The sequence below is a fragment of the Danio rerio genome, chromosome 6, assembly GCF_049306965.1.
Source record: "Danio rerio strain Tuebingen ecotype United States chromosome 6, GRCz12tu, whole genome shotgun sequence".
Lineage (NCBI taxonomy): Eukaryota > Metazoa > Chordata > Actinopteri > Cypriniformes > Danionidae > Danio > Danio rerio.
The window spans coordinates 52,652,539-52,673,056 of NC_133181.1; the positions used below are offsets into that span (position 1 = coordinate 52,652,539).

Consider the following 20,518-nt stretch of genomic DNA (forward strand, 5'->3'; position numbering starts at 1 on the left):
CAAAGCTTTTGTGCAATAAAGTCGTTAAACTTTTTTAGGAGAAATTTGCATTTTGCTAATGTTAACAAATGGATCCTTTATATTTACTTTGATCATTTTGTACTCCATATATTAAGGTAAAAACGAGTAATTTGAAGGCATTTTAACAGTCAAAAATCTTTGAATGATCTTTTAAATAATCTTTTAAAACTCTTTGACATCTAAATAAAAATATATATTTTCAGTTAAAGCTTCAGTTCTAAAAAAAACTATTTGCCTAAATATGTGTGTGAAAAGCGGTGGTTTTAATGCATTTTAACTATGTTATGCTATACTAAATATTACACTTTATCACACCTAAACCTTATTACACCTAAACACCTTTTAACAATTCGCCTTATATCAATATACAATGCAATGTATATTTATGCCAAATCTGTACATATAGTTTAACATTCAGATTTTTTTTGACTAACTGCATCTCTGTTTAATGTTTATCGTCTTTTTTCATATTTATTTTGTGTTGTCACTTTACGTACACCGGAAGCTGTAGCCCAAACAAATTCTTTGTGTGTGTGAAGCACACTTGGCAATAAAACTGATTCTGATTCTATGTTAAATATTTGGGTTATAAAATATTTTAAAGGCACATTCACCTTAAATGTTTTCACAATAATAATAAAAAAACATTACCCAAACTTTTGTGCAATAAAGTAATTGCACTTTTTCAGGAGAAATTAGCATTTTTATAAAATCTTTTAAAATATTTGACAAAGTTATGCAAACATTTGAATGCAAATGAGCACATTTAATTTATTTAAACCACCGTGTAATTTAGTTAAAAAGAGGTACACTAAAAGTTGGGGGTCAGGTTTTTTTTAATGAAAATTACTCTGTTCATCAGAGTAATTTTATTGTAAAATATTGATAAAATTGCTAAAAATGTATAAAAAATTTAAATAACTGCTTATTGTATGTAGTTTCAAACGAAGTTTTATTGCAGTAATTATTGCTTTTATTACTATTACCATTAACAACTAATAATAATTAATATTAGAGTGATTTCTGGGGGATTATGAGACTGAAGACTGGAGGAATAAAGCTGAAAATTATTTTCTAAACACTGGAATAAATTATTAACTACGTTTGAACAGTTATTTTATAATGTAATACCATTTTACAATTTGCACTGTATTTATGATTAAATAAATGCAGCCTTGGTGAGCAGGAAAAGCTTATTTTAAAACATTTAAACCCCCCAAACTTTTGACCGGTAGTGTAGCCTGTTTTTAAAAAAGCTCGTTTCCATGAAAAGGCTTCAGCACATTTTTCCACAGGAAGGCTTTTTTTCTGCTTGCCCAGGCATCTTTAAAATGTTCTTTGGTTTCTCAACTTCACAAACAGACGTCACAGAACAGTGAAATATTACAATAATGTTAATAAAGGGTATTATGGGTGAGCATGAAATTGCCCAGAACTGATAATTATGCTGAAAAATATGATGCAAACTTGGCCCTCCATTGCGCATGTGTCCAAATGAATGCGCCAGCCTTCGTCTGTTTAAGCTCCGAGTTTCAAAACCCCACTGACATAAATCAAGGAATGTGTTTCTGACACTGCATTCCGATACACGCGAGACCCGAGGCGGCCTCTTTATAAACCAACGCAATTGTTTATGAAAATATGACAGCAGAATGAGTGTTTGACATGTCAGTCCGTCAGTCATGCTGGAGCAAAATAAATATGAAACACAAACCTTCGTCAGTGCGCGCCACCACCACATCAAATATGTTGAAGGATGTGCTGTGAAGGCCATTTCTCCTTATGTTGCACTAGCTAAAGGAGAAATTTGGCTGTATTGCTAACATTAATTCCTAATACAAGTATTGTATTAATTGGCATGCGTTCTGGGCCTGGTTATTTTCAATTTGTGTGTGTTGAAGTCGTTCCGTCCATCCAGCATATGTGTGCTTTGGCCATGATTAAAGGCATTAGCGGCTCCAAGGACCAGAAGGAGAGTCGTAGCAGCGGCTTCTGGTTAACGTCCGACATCACTCACTTACCCGGTGTCATGGGGATGAATAATGAGAGCGGTTTCTTGACTGACCCGGACATGGCCGTCTCTGCTGCACGGGAGGAAACGTTGGACTGCAGTAAAGGTAAAGTCTGCGTGGATGTTGAGCAGAACCAATGGGCTATGTGCACAGCTAGTGTTTTTCAGCTAATCATAAACTTTTGGTGAAGGTGACTATTTTCAATTTCATAAGGTTTCTTTTAAATAATCGATGTTCTAATGTAATTAATATACAATCCTTAAAAAAAGCAATAATTTAGTTGTTCAGGTGTGAAACGAAAACTGTGTAACGCTAGCGCTGTTAGCAGGCTAGCGCAGAAACGCCATTGAAAATACTGAGGTAAAATATTGAAAAGACACAGCGGAGGAAAATTGACTTTAATGTAGTGCTTCAAACTTCATATCGCATTACGTCAATGATTTTTAAAGAAATCAGATCTTAAATGTGTCGATTTTGTAATGGCTAGAGTTTACGGAAGCGATTGGACTGGCTGACTGAAAATTAACATAAAAGTCTGTGTTGCCAGGTATAGCTGACTTTTTCCAGTCTAAAAGCGGTCCAAAAATGCTCAAAATATTACATTGATATTTTAATTTTAACCTATTTAAATCGAAATAAATCTAGTTACTTTAATTGTAATAGTTTTAACCATACAGCAACCAACACCGGCAGTCACAGAACCACAACACAACCAGATCACATCGAAACACTACACACTGCATTTAATATTAGCTGCATCTGAAACCGCATACTTCCATACTAGTTCGCTACAATCAGTATGCAAGCCGATTAGTATGTCAGGAAAAAACCTAGAGAAAACCCACGCGAACACAGGAAGAACATGCAAACTCCACACATTAATGTTAACTGGCCCAGCCGAGGCTTGAACCAGCGACCTTCTTACTGTGAGGTGCAGGGCCGGATTAACTAATAGGCCTTATGGGCACAGGCCCAGGGGCCCGTGCGAACTTGAGGCCCCTGCGAGGGGGGAGAAAAAAAAAGACTATTTCGGAGTGTCTTTTTAGGCTAATTGCAAATAGCGCACCTAGTTGGAATAACGTGTGTTGGTGCCTGATTGACAAAGACAAGTTGAGTCAAGAGCAAATCAGATCTACAGCCACAGTGGCGCACCTCGTAAATCGCACAGCAACATCTTTTGACGCGATTGATCATCCTGGGCCGAATCCACCATCAGCTGAACTTGTGCTACTTTTGTTCTCCCCTTAACATATTAGATTGGAAATATATTTATTTTTAACAGGAAGGAAACATTTTTAATAAATAATGCAAATGTGATATAAAGTCACAAGTGCCTCGTGGGTATTTAATAATTAGCGTTAATAAAGGTGCCTATGCTCAAGTTGTTCTATGCTGTTTGCCTATAGTCTTCATCACGAGGGAGAATACAGGGAGAGGAGGAGACAGTAAATCATTAATAAGTGTATGTATTATGAAAGACTCAGATTCGAAGAACTAGATTGGAGAGGCATTGTGTGTTAAATATCATGCCAATAATATGCTTTATACGTTTGTGAAAGCAATACATTGAAATACCCTTTAAAATGATTTATAAATTTGAATACAAAAGCAGTTATTTTTGAAGAAATCTGAAAACTGGTATCCACAGACTTACATATTTGTTTTCCCTACTATGGAGGTCAATGATTAGCAGTTCTGGTTACGAAGATTCTTCAAAATATTTTGCTTTGTGTTCAACAGAAAGCTAAGCATGTTTCGCCCAAGCCGTCAAGCTGAGAGAAGAGCTGCCATTCCAGAGCAGAAACAAATGGTTTGATTTTGATTAAAGATGACCAAACGTAAGTAGATTGTCTTTCAGGGAGTAATTAACCTTGGCCTTATGACTAAGTGAGCTAGCAAAATAAACATTGTAAATATTGAATTCTTTCAGACTGCCACATGCTCTCTGGTTTTAAACACACTGTAGATTACAAGTTTGGTAGAGTAAAATGTTTAAACACCATATAAATATAATTGATGCAATATGTTAAACCTTTAACTGGTGCGATAAAAAGTACAACCCAATAGCATGTGAAAACCATGGACTTGGCAACCCTGACACAAGGCTTATATTGTGGGGAAGAGTCCCAAACGTTAGGGCTGTTCATTTGGGTAATTGTCTTGAAGGATGACTGACACTCGTTAACTGAACATTAACCAACAATTATTTTTTAACAATTAGGTTAAATGGCTAATAAAAATTATCACAAATTTCATGTATATTATATGTAACGAATATCTGACAAAAAATTTGTCAACGTTGGTCATGGAAATTAGCTACAGGACAAAAACTTGCCAATGAGCTATCAGTACTGTATAGATTTATTGATTTTTTTTATTACTGATACAGTATGTTTCCAGTAACTTATTATGGCCCCTCCAACTTGTTAAATTTGCTATTAAAATTCTTTGTGCAACTAATAAAGCAGTTCATGTTCACTTTCTGACTAGAAAACTCATCACTGCAAAAAAAAAAAAAATCTTTCTGAAGACTTTAATGAATCTTTCTGATTCTGAAGTGCGCATCCGATGCACCCTATGCTATAAGAATTCATGAATGGGAGTGAAGCGACGCAACTGATGAGGTTAGGTCACGTGATCATGACAAAATGGATGTAGTACAATCGAGATCCATTCATACTACTCACAGTCATACTGTATAGAATGTACTTTTCTAATGCTTCTTAGGCTCGCATATTGTTTTTAGTGTACTACATAGTATGGAAGTATGTGACTTCGGACACAGCAATAGAATTTGAAAAACAGTATGCGACAAGTACCCGGATGACTTACTTCTGACACGATTCTGCAGTGCGCATCAGATGGACGCTACGCTATCCCATGATGCACTGAGAGAGATTTCTTGAATGGGAGTGAAGTGGCACAATCGATGCGTGTAGATCATGTGATCATGACAAAATGGTGAATGCGAGATTCATTCGTACTACTCACAGTCATACTGTATACAACATACTTTTCTAATGGTCGATTAGTAAATTCAAATGCAAGATCTACTGAGTGTTAGGCAATTTTGGACAATTCAGACATACTACTTGGCACACATTCTGATTTTAGCGTACTATATGGTATAATATGGGATTCAGACGCAGCAATAGAATTTGAAAAACAATATGCGAGAAGTACCAGAATGACCTACTACTTCTGATGAGATTCTGAAGTGAGCATCAGATGCCCTGCAAGAGAATTGATAATTGGGAGTGAAGCAATAAAAATGAGGCGAGTAGGTCAGGTGATCATGTCAAAATGGCATGTACTGTAGTACGTCCGAGATTCATTCATAATACTCACATTCATACTACTCTATTCTTTGAGTATGTTGAGTAGTAAATTCGAATTCAAATGTTGTACCTACTTAGTAGTAGGCGATTTAGGACGCAGCTAATTCGGACATACTACTTGGCTCGCTTACTGATTATAGTGTACTATATAGTATGGAAGTATGCAATTTCGAAGCAATATAATTCGAAATACAGTATGAAAAAAGTACCCAGATGACTTCCGATGAGAATCTGAAGTGCGCATCCGATGCACACTACTCTATTCCATGATGCAGCACGTAAGAATTCATGAATGGGAGTCAAGCGACGCAACTGACACAGGTAGGTCACGTGATTATGTCAAAATGATGGCTGCAATACATCTGAGATGCATTCATATTACTCACATTCATAATGTACAGAACATACTTTTCTAACGGTCGAGTAGTTAATTTAAATTCAAATGCAGTACCCACTGGGTAGTAGATGATTTCGGACTCAGCCAATTCGGACATACTACTCGGCTCGCATACTGATTTCAGTGTACTATATGGCAGTGGTCCCCAACATTTTTTTTCACCGCGGACCGGTCAACGGTTGTCAATTTTTCAACGGATCCGGATCAACCGGTTCTTTACGTGAACACAGCTATGCGCTCGTGCATCCAGGTTAATCATGAACAACTAGTGCGCATCACTATCGCGGTCTGATTATGTTTCAATCAAGGTTTATATGCATCAAATATCTATATGCATCATCTCTGCCAAACATTTCAACTAACGAACATATTAATAATAATACAACCGTACAGCTGAATTAAATGTATGCATTGGGATGTTACAGCCCTAATGAGTATGATTATGTGAAACTCCATATAGATACATATTGCAATGATTTCGGGTACTTACTTAGCGATGCACGCACACATAAATGCACAATCCTTAAATGCTCTGCTGAGTTGGACTATAATACCTGTTTTCTAACTTCTTCCCGCTCCGTGGTGAATTTTGGCATAGTCCATTTCACGTGAGATGGCGGGGGTGAGTAGAAGAAACCAAGTCGCAGGGGGAATATTTTCTACAGAAATAATTTATGATTTCTTATGTGGTCCGGTACCAATTGTTCCGCGGACCGGTATCGCCGGTATCAACCGGAGGTTGGGGATCACTGATATATGGTTTGGAATATGCGATTTCAGACGCAGACAGAATTCAAAAAACAGTATGCGCAAAGTACCTGGATGATCTACTGCTTCCAACGAGATTCTGAAGAGCGCATCCGATGCACGCTGCGCTATCCCATGATGCCCTACAAGATAATTCATAAACGTAAGTGAAGCAGCACAACTGACACGGGTAGGTTATGTGATCATGACAAAATGCCAGATGTGGTACATCCAAGATCCATTCATACTCCTTACAATCAACAGGGCTGCTTCTTTGGTCCCCCAGAAAAACCATTATGGGCCCAACAGCTTTCTTCGCTTTCGTCTAGCGTGTTGCCATCTTCTTCTGAGGTGAAAGTTATTTATTAAATAAAGAGAACATTGACGCAGCTTCTCCTATTGCAGAAAATTCTGTTTTTACTGTTAGTATTTGGCGCCAGTTAATCAGGAAGTGACGATTTTACTCTCTTTGAGTCGTTGGTTGCAAACGCTGCTTTATTCGCACGTCTTTTATGCAATATGTCTGTTTTGCGCATAAATTTAATTGGCATTTTAAGATGGAAACATAGCAACTGTCTCTCTCGTCCAGAGCTCAACAAGAGTTATTCATATTTCAAGAAGTAGCATCTTCTATAATCCTCTTAGTGGCAAACCCGACACAGTCAGAATAAATCGCTCGTCTTACAAAAAGCAAAGTATTATACAAAGCACCAAGGATTAGTCTAAACTTCATTTAAACACAGAGAACGATGCTTCACAAGTCATAGTTTTATTTACATCTGTAAATATCTCTTGCAGTCTCGAAAGTGCAAGCAGAAATAAATATGCACATGTAATTAAAAATAGCCAACCCTTCTTATTTCCGACTGGCGTATAAATAAAACCAAAAAACATTTCTGGAAAAGCACAAACAGACAGGAAGGAAGGAGGAACAGAAACAGGAACGAGGGTATTTACATATATGAGGCGCCTCAAATGTGTAGAAAAGATGCAATGTTGATTGACTGTGAATGCAGACTGTCTGAAATGGATCCACTTGAGTTGTTGTGTGTGTTGAAGCTGTTGCTCTCAGGAACTGTGACCGTTTTGTTATGGATTCCTGGTTTCGTAGGACGTCACCCACACAATCTCCTAGCAAGCAACTAGTTTGGTTGTCCGTCTCATTGACAGCTGATGCTGGAGTTTTGACGGCGCCTGTTGGTTTCAGTGTCTTCCCGCTGAGTCTGTGGTATTAAAAAAGTTTCCAGTCGACAGTGTTTTCCAACTCCCTGCTGTAATAAATACAAGAAAAGGAAGACAAGCATTAAGACCTGATGGTGGAGGAAAAGCAGCTACGACATGTAACAGAGATGTAAAGGAAGGGCGGACGTAAAAATGCTCAACAGAGCGCCGTCAACACTTGCATGTGGTTTTACTCTTGCTCGACTGCCTTCAAAGGTAAAAACGAGAGGTGAACTGATTTCTGATGAAACTAAGCTAGCAAATTTTTAAAAAAGAAAAATAAGCTCAAAGCTTCAAATCTGCCATGGAGTGTTAAAATGATTGAGAGATTTTAAACCTGAACAAGTGTTATCTGAGTTTAATATACATATAAAAGAGTAATAATACATCTTGACACTATTACAATTATTACATAGTTACAATGTCATAATATTATAAAATAACAACATTTAAATTAAATTAACATTTTTATTTAATTAAAAATATTGTCAACTACTAATGTATATATATATATATATAAATATATATATATATATATATATATAAATAAAATATTACACATATATATTTAAAAGCATATACAGTCATGAGAATTTACAAATAGTTGACGTCAAAATTATTAGCTTTTCTGTTAATTTTTTTCAAATATTTCTCACATTATATAACAGATTTTATGTACATAACGGGATAAAACAAAAGTTGTATTAATTAATCTGAAGTAATTAATTTTAGTTTTTTTCTTTGTCACGATGACAGTACATTTATATTTGACTAGTTATTTTGAAGTATACAACTGATCAGCCTAAAGTGATCTTAAGTTTTAATCAGGCTAATTAGGTTAACTAGGCAAGTTTGGTTTATTAGGCAAGTTATCGAACAACTGTGATTTATTCTGTAGCCAATCAAAAATAAATAAATAAATAAATATAATAGTAGCTAATAATAATAATAGTGTGTGTGTGTGCTCAGCATATATAAGTGCACCCCTCACAAATCTATCTTGTAAATTCATATTTTTAATAGAAAGCTTTACAATATTACATTTGTGAATATTAGGTTAGTCTGTACTGAAGCCAAATCTGGAGCTTATCTAGCAAATTAACTTGCAATAACGGTCTAAAAACTAGTACAGCCAAATTTAAATGTTGTAGAAAAATATTAAATACAAATCTTAAAATGAGGAAAAGTCGAGAGAAGCAAACTACTTAAACATTTAGTTGAAATTTTGTTGGTGGTAATTCATTTGTGCAATTTTATTGCTTGAATTTAATTGTATTATCTTTCAATTTCTAAATATGTTTAGTGACTAAATTATTATTTTAATAAATATGTCTATTTATTAAATAAATTATTTAATAAATAAATCTGTTTTGTTTAAATGCATGAAACATTTGAAAAATCATACATTGCCTATATTCACTGAGAAATGGATAAAAATTATAATAAATGTAAATGTTTCTAATTTTTCTGCATGATTTAAAAAAAAACACAACAAACAAAAAACATAAACACATACAGTGACATCTGATTTTATTTTAAAACCTTAATTTCAGAAAAAAATATCTGATCTCTGAACATTGAATGAATAATATACTCTTTTCTATAGCCAATGCTCTTTTATATGAATAAAATCTACTGCCTTACAAACAGCGTATGCACCCATGAAGAAACCAAGTCACTGAAGATTAACCAAAATCAGTAAAATAATAAAAGAAGCTTCAAACTTCAGAAATGCTAAGACAGATATTGATATGGCTGCTTTTAATTAGAGCATTGTCTTATTCGCAATAAAATCGGATTATTGGTGTCTACGTAAATATATTCATTGTTCATCTTTTAGCCTAGAAGATGATAATCACAAAAGTATAATATTTTGCCTGCATACATTGACAATATTTAAAAAAAACAAAAAAACATTTGACTATAATAAAAAGACTTTTATGCAGCAAAAATTGTTTCTCCATTGTTTCTCATCCAAATTTCACCAAACTTTTCAATAAATAGAAGAAAGACATCTGCCAACAATGAAGTGAGGTGTTACATTTTACCCGGTGATACTTTTACCTGGTGTTACATATTACCCTACTACTAAAATGTAACAAATTATGACAGAATAAAACTACAAAATGACGACATAATTATATTACTTTTAAATAAAGAACAATAGGCATATTTGTCATAATTAATGCAATAATTCCTTAATGTGAAATAAAACATTTTCTTTTGATTCTGTGAGGAAGTTTGACCTGGGTGTTTTTTTTCCCACCACAAGAGCATGCCAGCCAATGTTAACCACCTCTGAAAGACTCCTAATCCTGGTGGTTTCACAGAGGAAAGCGAGGCCAATCGCTAATTTGTGCCCAATTTGATGTTCATTTTGATTTGCTCTTTCAGGGCGTCTGCAGCTGCTAGAATAAGACAAGGCCGGAAACTGTGCTTCTGCTAGCAATAAGATTGTGGTCACGGGGATCAGCTGGACAAACAGGGCTGTGATCCACACACAACACACAGACGGATCAGGTGCAACCCCTGTGTGTTTATATAGCCTAACGGTTAAAGGGAAACAGCGCACGTTGAGCCGCTACACCTTGAAAACAGATTAGCAAGAATAACCCGCGCTATTTCCCTTCATTTTGATAAACTTTGCGCACACGGGTCAAAGATGGAGACGGCGCTGTGTTCAAGTATGCCAAACTCGCTCAGACCACCAAAGACGGACCTGATAGAGCAACGCTAACACTGACAGCTGACATTTACTAGGCTGATGTCCAGTGGTGTTTTCTGTCTTGCTTTAAAACAAGAGGTGTTTGACCTCTGGAGAGCTGACAGAAGTGATTTTGGTTGACGTCTCTTTTTTTGATGTGAATGTCTTTTGGAAGAACTTGATTTTTTTAAGTTGTCTTAAGATTTAGACATACAGACGTCAGTCAGAGGTAGATCTGACTCCAGCTAACATGGTTTTCACGATATGAGCTGATCCAGTTAATTAATTACTATATAAAATCAAACAAAATGTGCCTCTGGGATAATCAGTGCGTCAATGTTTTTTACATAAGTGTTTTTTTTACTTACTACTCAATTGCTTTTAAATACTATACTATACTATACTATATTCTAAACGGACGAACGGACGGGCGGAAGGACGGACAGACAGGCAGACAGACAGATAGATAGATATATGGACAGAGGGACGGACGGACAGACAGACAGACGAATGAATAGATATATAGATAGATAGATAGATAGATAGATAGATGGATGGATGGATGGATGGATGGATGGATGGATGGATGGATGGATGGATGGATGGATGGATGGATGGATGGATGGATGGATGGATGGATGGACAGACGGATGGATGGATAGATGGAGATGGATGGATGGATGGACAGACAAACAGACAGACAGACAGACAGAAGGATATACGTATGGACGGACGGACAGACAGACAGACAGACAGACAGACAGACAGATAGATAGATAGATAGATAGATAGATAGATAGATAGATAGATAGATAGATAGATAGATAGATAGATAGATAGATAGATAGATAGATAGATAGATAGATGGACAGACAGATAGATAGTTAGATATATTGATAGATTGATGGATGGATGGATAGATGGATGGATGGAGGGACGGACATGTATTTATAATGTACTGTATTGCATTTATGAGCACACAAATCTATTGGCATAATAACTTGAAATGAAATGTTATGAGTCTCGAATGCTTTTAGCAAAGATTTAAAGGCATAGTTCACCCAAAAATTTCAAAAGTTCACCCACATTCTGTCATCATTTACTCACACTCTTGTTCCAAACCTGCTTGGGTTTCTTCTAAACACAAAATATATTTTGAAGAAAGTTTTGAGAAGTTGACACTATGGATTTTAATGGCTGCTTTTTTTCTAACGTTCTTCAGAATAACTCATATTCATAAAAGTAGCATAGAACAACTTAAGTGTGAATAAATGGTGAGGAAATATTCATTTTATCCCTTAAGCTTTGTCTCCTTTTAAGGAAGAAAAGGAGAAAAAAAGACAAAAGATTTAATAATTATAAAAAATACACCAAAGTATTATTTGCATATATAAAATAGAAATAAATTAGAAAATTCACCTGAAAATTCTCAGTTTCTGTAGATTTAATTGACTTAATAAAAATGCGTTATTGTAAAATGTGGAAGAATCCAAATAGTTTGTTCCAAAAATGCAATAAATGAGGGTTAAAAATTGGCACCTACCCCAAACTATTAGTGTACAGTACATGTATAGTGAAATGTTTTAAATTCTCTCTTCCTGAAATATCTATCTTGAAAAGTTAGTCGTTCTTCAAAAAACAGCACATTCAGATGTCCTCACCAGTCAATAAACCCTCAAATAATATCCTGCTGTCATGCCTAATGGACGTTTAGGGACACCAAATTGAACGTAATGAATTACCCTGTCAAGCCAGATTTAGTGGTTTGTACTCACTAACTTCATTTTTTTTTTTACGATCTGCTCTTTGCACGAAGAACAATCTCGGGTTAGATCCTGAAACTCAAGCGTGGAAACTTGTAAAACATCTGATGGTTTGAATTATCACCGTGATCCAGGAATCCACTGTCCCAGCTCTGAGTTCTTGCCTTTTATTGGAGAATGGGATCCATTTCAGATATGTGATTGTTTTCCTGAAAGGAGGAGAGATGAGAAATCATTTTTAGGAGGTTGTTAACTTGAACATTTATATGGTAAAATGTGTGAGCGCCTGATGATTTATTAACTGGTACATCTCCATTGTGTCTGCTGGGTTATTTTTTGGAGCACAGTCTTTCTCGTCTCCTGACCCTACAATATCGTTTACATACATTCATTCATTTTCTTTTGGCTTAGTCTCTGATTTAGCAGAGGTCGTCATAGCGGGATGAACCGCCAATTATTCCAGCATATGTTTAATACAGAGGATGTACTTTCATCTGCAACCCAGGGCTGGGCACCACCCACACACACGCATACACTGGACAATTTAGTTTACCCAATTCAACTATAGCGCATGTCTGTAGACTGGGAAGAAACCAATGCACCCGGCGGAAACTCACGGAGAGAACATGCAAACTCCACACAGAAATGCCAACTGGCTCAGCTGGGACTCGAACCAGCGACCTTCTTGCTGTGAGGCGATAGTGCTAACTATATAGTTTCCATTCATTGTATAAATAGCTTGGATCTGTCTTACCATGTCGTCGTCACACTCCTCGTGTGTGTGGTCTTCTCCCTCCTCCACGTCGCTGTGCTGCAGATCCTCCGATTCGGAGCCCGACTCGTCCTGAGACGCTTCACTCTTCAGGTCCTCCGCCTTCTGCAACTCTGCACACAGATTTAACTTCATGAAGGAGATTTACACATACATCATCAGCAGTTAAACAGACGTGGGCTAGTTTATTCACAGTTTCTGTATTTTGTGAATCACAAGTGTTTATTTACGGTTGTGAATTGCATTGTGGGAGCTTGATCTCTGCGCTGTTGACTTTTAATGTTGAAAATTCAACTCTACAGTTTATCAATTAATTGACATTTCAGTACTTTAAAATAATATAACGTATAACAAATAATATATAGTCTGTTAAATATTAGAAAATGTACTGGTGTTTGTAGTGTAATTTACAACACCAACCAGACCACATACACTCCCCGGCCACTTTATAAGGTACACCTGTCCAACTGCTTGTTAGCGCAAATTTCTAATCAGCCGATCATGGCAGCAACTCAATGCATATAGGCATGTTGACATGGTCAAGACGGTCTGCTGTAGTTCAAACTGAGCATCAGAATGGGGAAGAAAGGTGATTAAAGTGACATTGATTGTGGCATGTTTGTTGGTGATGGGCAGGTCTGAGAATTTCAGAAACTGCTGATCTACTGGGATTTTCATGCACAACCATCTCTAGGGTTTACAGAGAATGGTCCGAAAACGAGAAAATATCCTGTGAGTGGAAGTTCTGTGGGTGCAAATGCCTTGTTGATGACAGAGATCAGAGCAGAATGGCCAGACGGGTTTGTGCTGATAGAAAGGCGACAGTAACTCAAAACACTCGTTACAACCGAAGTATGCAGAACTTTCTAGAAAAAGTTTTGAAAAAGTAATCCATGCTTTAATTACCACTAGATTGGACTATTGTAACTCATTATAGTTTGGGATTAGTCAGAAAACTTTATCCCGGTTACAATTAGTTCAAAATGCTGCTGCAAGTCTTTTAACAGGTACCAAGAAACATGACCATATTACACCGGTTTTACGCTCTTTGCACTGGCTGCCTATGCACTATTGAGTCACTTTTAAAATGCTTCTCTTGGTTTTTTAATCTCTTAATGTCCTGGAACCTTCTTATCTGTCAGACATGTTAATTGAGCATCAGCTTGGTCAGGCTCTTTGGTCATCTAACCAGAGACTGTTATGCATCCCTAAGTCGAGGCTGAAATGCAGAGGTGACTGTGCCTTTGCAGGAGCTGTCCGTGGTTGTGGAATGCTCTGCCCCTCTGTATCAGATCTGTTTCATCCCGTTCTGTTTTTAAATCTAGGTTGAAAACTTGCCTCTTTGATTTGGCATTTTTTCAGGGAAAATTGTCTGTTTTAGATATAATTTTATATTTTTGTATATATTTGTTTTTTCTTTGTTTTGATTTGTACTGTGCAACACATTGGTCAACTTCTGGTTGTGTTAAATAGTGCTGTATAAATGAAATTGACATTGACATTGACATTGATAACATGTCCAACCTTGAGGCAGGTGGGCTACAGCAGCAGAAGACCACACCGGGTGCCACTCCTGTCAGCTAAGAACAGGAAACTAAGGCTACAATTCGCACAGACTCACCAAAATTGGACAATAGAAGAGTAAAAACATTGCCTGGTCTGATGAGTCTTGATTTCTGCTGTGACATTGACAGGGTCAGAATTTGGCGTCAACAGCATGAAAGCATGGATCCATCCTGCCTTGTATAAATGGTTCAGGTTGGTGGTGGTGGTGTAATGGTGTGGGGGATAATTTCTTGGCACACTTTGGGCCCAGTACTGCCAATTGAGCATCGTGTCAATGCTACAGCCTACCTGAGCATTGTTGCTGACCATCTCCATACCTTTATGACCAGAGAGTCCCCATCTTTTGATGGCTATACTTCCAGCAGGATAACCCAACATGTCATAAAGCACAAATCATCTCAGACTGGTTTCTTGAACATGATAATGAGTTCACTGTACTTAAATGGCCTCCACAGTCACCAGAACTCAATCCAATAGAGCACCTATGGGATATGGTGGAATGGGGGATTCGTATAATGGATGTGCAGCCGACAAATCTGCAGCAACTGCGTGATGCAATCATGTCAATATGGACCACAATCTCTGGGGAATATTTCCAGTACCTTGTTGAATCTATGCCCTGAAGGATTTGGCAGTTCTGAAGGCAAAAAAGAGGTCCAACCCGGTACTAGTACAATGTACCTAATAAAGTGGCTGGTTAGCGTATATAGCTAGAGAAAACTGCAAATTTTCAAGTGGCGGTCTGTAAAAATCATAAGACATTACACAATGCTTTCTTAGCCCGTTTACTGTAATATAGTGAAGGTTCACAGCTCACATTCATTGGGGAAAGACAGATGCAACTAAGTGCAGCAGTTACAGTAGACTGCTACATAAAATATGTTGAAATATATCGCTTCAGTCTGTCACTCTATATCATGCAATAATATCTCATAATAAAAACGACATTCAAATATTGGTTTTATGGTCACAATATCAAACTGGTGTAGTTTTTATTGTGGAGAGACATATATAATGCAAAGTATTACTATGATAAATGAGAGAGAAACATTTGTTATTTTCAGGAAATGAAATATATATGACTGACTGAACCTAAGCTGACCAGTCTTAAAACACCTTTAGTATTATTACAGTCTACATCAATTTTCCCCATACATTTACAATATAAAAGTCACAGCTAGGCTATTGCCAGTATCAGATTTACTTGTTCCGATTAACGGCAGAAGCTTTTATCATGATATACTGTATTATATTAACCTGAGCTGCAAAATAAAGTAAAAGATTTAAAAGGATGATAAAGTGCAATTGGTAACATCTTATGATAACGTCTCATTAGTAAATTTAACATTTTAAAATAATGGTTCGTTAGTTAATGTTGTTTATTGTATTTATAAATATGAAAAAACAATTAGTAATCCATTTATTACAGCATTTATTGTTTATTGTTATTGTTATTTATTATGTTCGTTAATGTTAATGTTATTTAAATTACATTAATTCATGTTATTTTAAGCAAACTTTAATCTGGGCCACATTAGCTAATCATGATCCTCCAATCAAAGGATTCCACTATATATTCTCATTTCCTTTCTACAACTATCTTTGTCTGGATGACCCCCCCCCCCCCTCCTTCCACGTTTATGCTGCAGTCACATTAATGTTTGAGCTTGCGAAATTCTGTCGTACGGCGCTGTGAAAAGCGGCGGGATTATACAAGATGATTGCACATTTTAAAAAGCAAGCGATTGCTCAATATTTTAATTTCTGTACAGAGGGGTCATGTTTTGATCCTCGATTAGTCTCATGCAGTCAAGTGATGCGATTTCAGAGGTCAGAGTTCCCTAAGCTCTAACTTTGAAAATTGACGCACGAGTTTGCGTTTCCAGTCTGAGGCATTCGTGTGTGTATGAATGGAAGTCTACAGGGAGAATAGTCCAGTTTGACCACAGCTTTATTTAGAATGGGTGGCACGGTGGCCCAGTGACTAGCACTGTTGCCTCACTGTTGGAATCTTACTATACAGAGTTAATGAACTAAAGGCCTATACATACAGTAGTCATAATTTTTAACGTCGCAGGTCAGATTAACATATGTTGGGAAATATTTTGTTAAATAAGTCAAGGACTTGGAAATGAACAATGACTGCCAAAACAATATCAATGTTACGTGGGTTTGGGTGAATTAAATAAACTAAATTGGCCGTAGTGTATGAGTGAGTGTGTGAATGAGTGTACTGGGTTGCAGCTGGAAGGACATACGTAAAACATATGCTGGAAAAGTTGGTGGTTCATTTCGCTGTGGCGACCTCTGAATTAGAGTCTAAAGCTGCGGTCACATTAGAGTTTGAGCATGCGATATTCTAAGGGGTGGGATTAAACAAGCTTATTAGGCATTAAAAAAGTGAGCGATTGCTCCATGTTTTAAATTTCTGTCAAGAGAGGTCATGTATTGTGCCTCGATTGGTCTCATGCAGTCAAGTGCTGCGATTTGGCAGGTCAGAGTTCACCAAGCTTTAACATTGCACCGCAGTTACTTACGAAACTTGATGCATGACCCTGCGTTTCCAGTCTGACACATTCGCGTGCGTATAAAAGGAAGTCTATGGGAGGAAAAGCCCAGTGTGACAGCAGCTTAAGCCAAAGGAAAATGAATGAAATAAATTCATTTAAAGTGCCCACGATATCAATATTGTGCATGTTCATTATCATATTATATTGAATTATAATTTGTATATTAATTTTAATTTATTTTTGTTGGTCAGTTATCTAGTAGATAAACAAGAATAACATTTGAGGTAAAGTGCTTCAACTGGTTTGTTAAATAGATGAAATCTAGCCTAAATAAAATAATTTTTGAGCTAGTAAAATCCCTTTGGTTTAATTCTACAAATGTCCATTTGTAGGTTGTGACTAGACATATATATATATATGGCTATATTCAATGTCAAACAAAATTCATTTAAAAAAGATACATTTTCCAAGAAAAATTCACCAGTTATATTGTTGTTTGTGCCTGTCCACTAGGCTACTCAACTGTGCGGTGATGATTTATTCCGCTCTATGGAAAATAAGGATTTAATTAATGCTTCACTGTAATTGTTGTATCACAAACCTCAAGTCATGTATTTGCTTATTTTTTAAAACGTCATTATTTTATCTTGAGCATCTAATTTTTTCTTGGTGCTTTCATTTTCTCCATCGCACTCATGGCAAGTTCAGACAAGGGAGTGTTTAATAAGCAACCCTGGCAGGAAAATATACATTTATATTTCAAAGATATCTTAATATTAAAAAAGATATACCTTTGATTCTATCAATGTTGTAATGAATGCCTTTAATAATGTAGCCTTGTTGTTAGCAAGCATGAGTGTTTATTGAGATCGGCATAAGATAATTATTATTTTTACTATTATATTATTATTTTATTAATATTAATAATAAGATAATAATTGTTATAGCATCACTTGTGACTGCTTTAGGAAATAACGCTCATGTCACCAGTCATGGGATGACTGATTGTGAAGCAACGTCTAGTTTGGCACATTTGTTACCCACAACAAGTCAAGATTTTATCAAGACAAAATCGAAAAATCTTACATAGTGACTTTCGTAACCGACAATAAAAACCGTGTGATCAGACCAGGGCTTAATAAATGTTGTAGTATCAAATACGATACCATAGGTTTTAAAGTCTTTAAAAGATCCTGTAAGTGATTTTTTTAATACGATTTAAAAACAGTGCCCACCTCTATCTGTATTGCTTAAACACCATATCAATGTCATTGGGGATTGTCTGTTCTCTCCATTATGAAGGACCACAATCCAAACACTCACCACCACCGGGACTCATTTTACGAGCAGACATGTACGGTAAAATAAAACCCTTATTGCAGCCGCTGCCAAAGTAAAGAAAATCTTGGAGCTTGCTTTAACATCCACACAAACCCAGTTGAAAAGTTACGAGAGTAACTAGTGAACATTCTCTCCATCGTAATGTCTTCAAAGCACCTCATGCTCAACATTCGGCAACACTTTCATGCGTGCAGACACACAAATGCGCACAACGGGACGTCATCATTGATTAGCCACAAGCCATTAGGCACATCATAACAATTCACAGACAGGCCAAGCTGCTTTCAGTGTGTAAATAAACACGAGAGGCATGTTGCGTTCTGTCGTAATGCTTGTCAAATTGACCGCTGATGTGAAACAGAGGGACGGATTGGAGCCATTGAGCTGTGAAAGTGTTGAACCGTGAAAGGCTCGTGTGATGCAGCGGCTGAATCAGCGTTTGCATTCGCCCACTGCTGAGTATGATTGTGAGAGGAGTAAACTGCTTGCCAGGGTTTTCATATGATTAAAAAAAAAACCTTTCAAAGCTTTTCTCTGGAAATAATTACTGAGAGGATGGTTTGACTGTCAAAAAGAGGCATGTTTTCATGAAATAGTTTCTTAAAGAATGCAATCTTGATTTATCACCAGGATAGCAAACGGCAGAATAATAATGGTCCAGTGTGCACGCAGTGTTTTTACACATCACTGTTGAACAGCTTGTGGTCAGTTTGCTCAGCAAGGATGGATTAAATTGATTAAAACCAATAGTGAAGGCTTTTACAATGTTACAAAGGATTTATATTTCAAATAAACAAGGTTTTAAAAACTTTATACACTTTAAAAAAATCTGTTAATTAACATTTTCTGTATTTTTTTCCTTTATGATTGTGAATTGCATTATGGGGTCTTGATCTCTACTCTGTCCACTTTTGATGTAGAAAATTCAACTGTACAGTTTAACAAAGTGACTTTTATTGACATTTTAGTAGTTTAAAATAATATAATGTATAATAAATGAATAAATAAATTATATATATGTGTGTGTGTGTGTGTGTGTGTGTGTGTGTGTGTGTGTGTATATATATATATATATATATATATATATATATATATATAKAGAGAGAGAGAGAGAGAGAGAGAGAGAGAGAGAGAGAGAGAGAGAGAGAAATAAGTCTGTAAAAAACAGAAAATGTACTGGCAGCTTATTACAAGGCTTTTTACTATAATTTACAACACCAGCACAGACAATATATCACTTTAAACTATTTAAAATGTTAATAAAAGTTACTTTTTTGAACTTTTTAAGGCTAAACGTTGTTGGAATGAAGATTAAGGTCACATAATGCAATTCAAAAGCCTAAATAACTTGGGAAAATAAAAGTATATGAATGCATTTTTAAGCAAGTAAACTAATGGTTTACTTTGATGAGAGCACACAACCTGACAAAAGTCTTGTCATCGATTCCAGTTGTCAGAGCAACAAATAATAATTGACTTCTAGTTGGAAAAGTGGCAGAAAGTGGATTTTTCAGATGAATTTTCTGTTTAACTGTGTGCCAATGATCACAAATACTGCAGAAGACCTATTGAAACCCGCATGGACACAAGATTCTCATAGAAATCAGTCAAGTTTGGTGAAGAAAAAAATTATGGTTTGGGGTTACATTCAGTATGGGGGTGTGCGAGAGATCTGCAGAGTGGATGGCAACATCAACAGCCTGAGGTATCAAGACATTTGTGCTGCCATTACATTAAAAACCACAGGAGAGGGCAAATTCTTCAGCAGGATAGCGCTCCTGCTCATACTTCAGCCTCCACATCAAAGTTCCTGAAAGCAAACTGCACCATGACTTTATATTCTATACTGTGCATTATTTCTGTTAAGTGACAAGACTTTTGTCTAAGCAATAAATATATATATTTTTTAAAATGAATAATTACAAATCAAGACATGATCATATTTTATTTTGGCAAAATAAGTGTAATCTTTAGGACTTTGCCTTTCGTATAAGCTACTTCTGATTCCAAATTATCAACTAGAAGTCAAGTTATTATTTGTTGTTCCTAAAACATGGATACTTTTGTCAGTGTACACAACCCCATGCGTTTTTTAAAATAAGATCTCAATTTAAAAAATGCATGTC

At 36.2% G+C, this 20,518-nt stretch overlaps 1 protein-coding gene across 8 annotated transcripts in view; it reads right to left on the reverse strand.

Moving 5' to 3' along the window:
- Positions 1 to 7,268: 7,268 nt before the first annotated feature.
- The window catches only part of raly (RALY heterogeneous nuclear ribonucleoprotein), a 182,186-nt gene continuing 168,936 nt past the window's right edge, over positions 7,269 to 20,518 (reverse strand). For 4 of the 8 annotated variants that reach the window (XM_073952771.1, XM_068221689.1, XM_005172104.5 and 1 more), the window contains 3 exons: positions 12,958 to 13,088; positions 12,328 to 12,412; positions 7,269 to 7,786 (listed from right to left, as the gene is read on the reverse strand). In XM_073952771.1, the coding sequence (XP_073808872.1) occupies positions 12,371 to 12,412; positions 12,958 to 13,088 (173 nt within the window). In that variant the 3' untranslated portion in view covers positions 7,269 to 7,786; positions 12,328 to 12,370. 8 annotated transcript variants of the gene reach the window in all.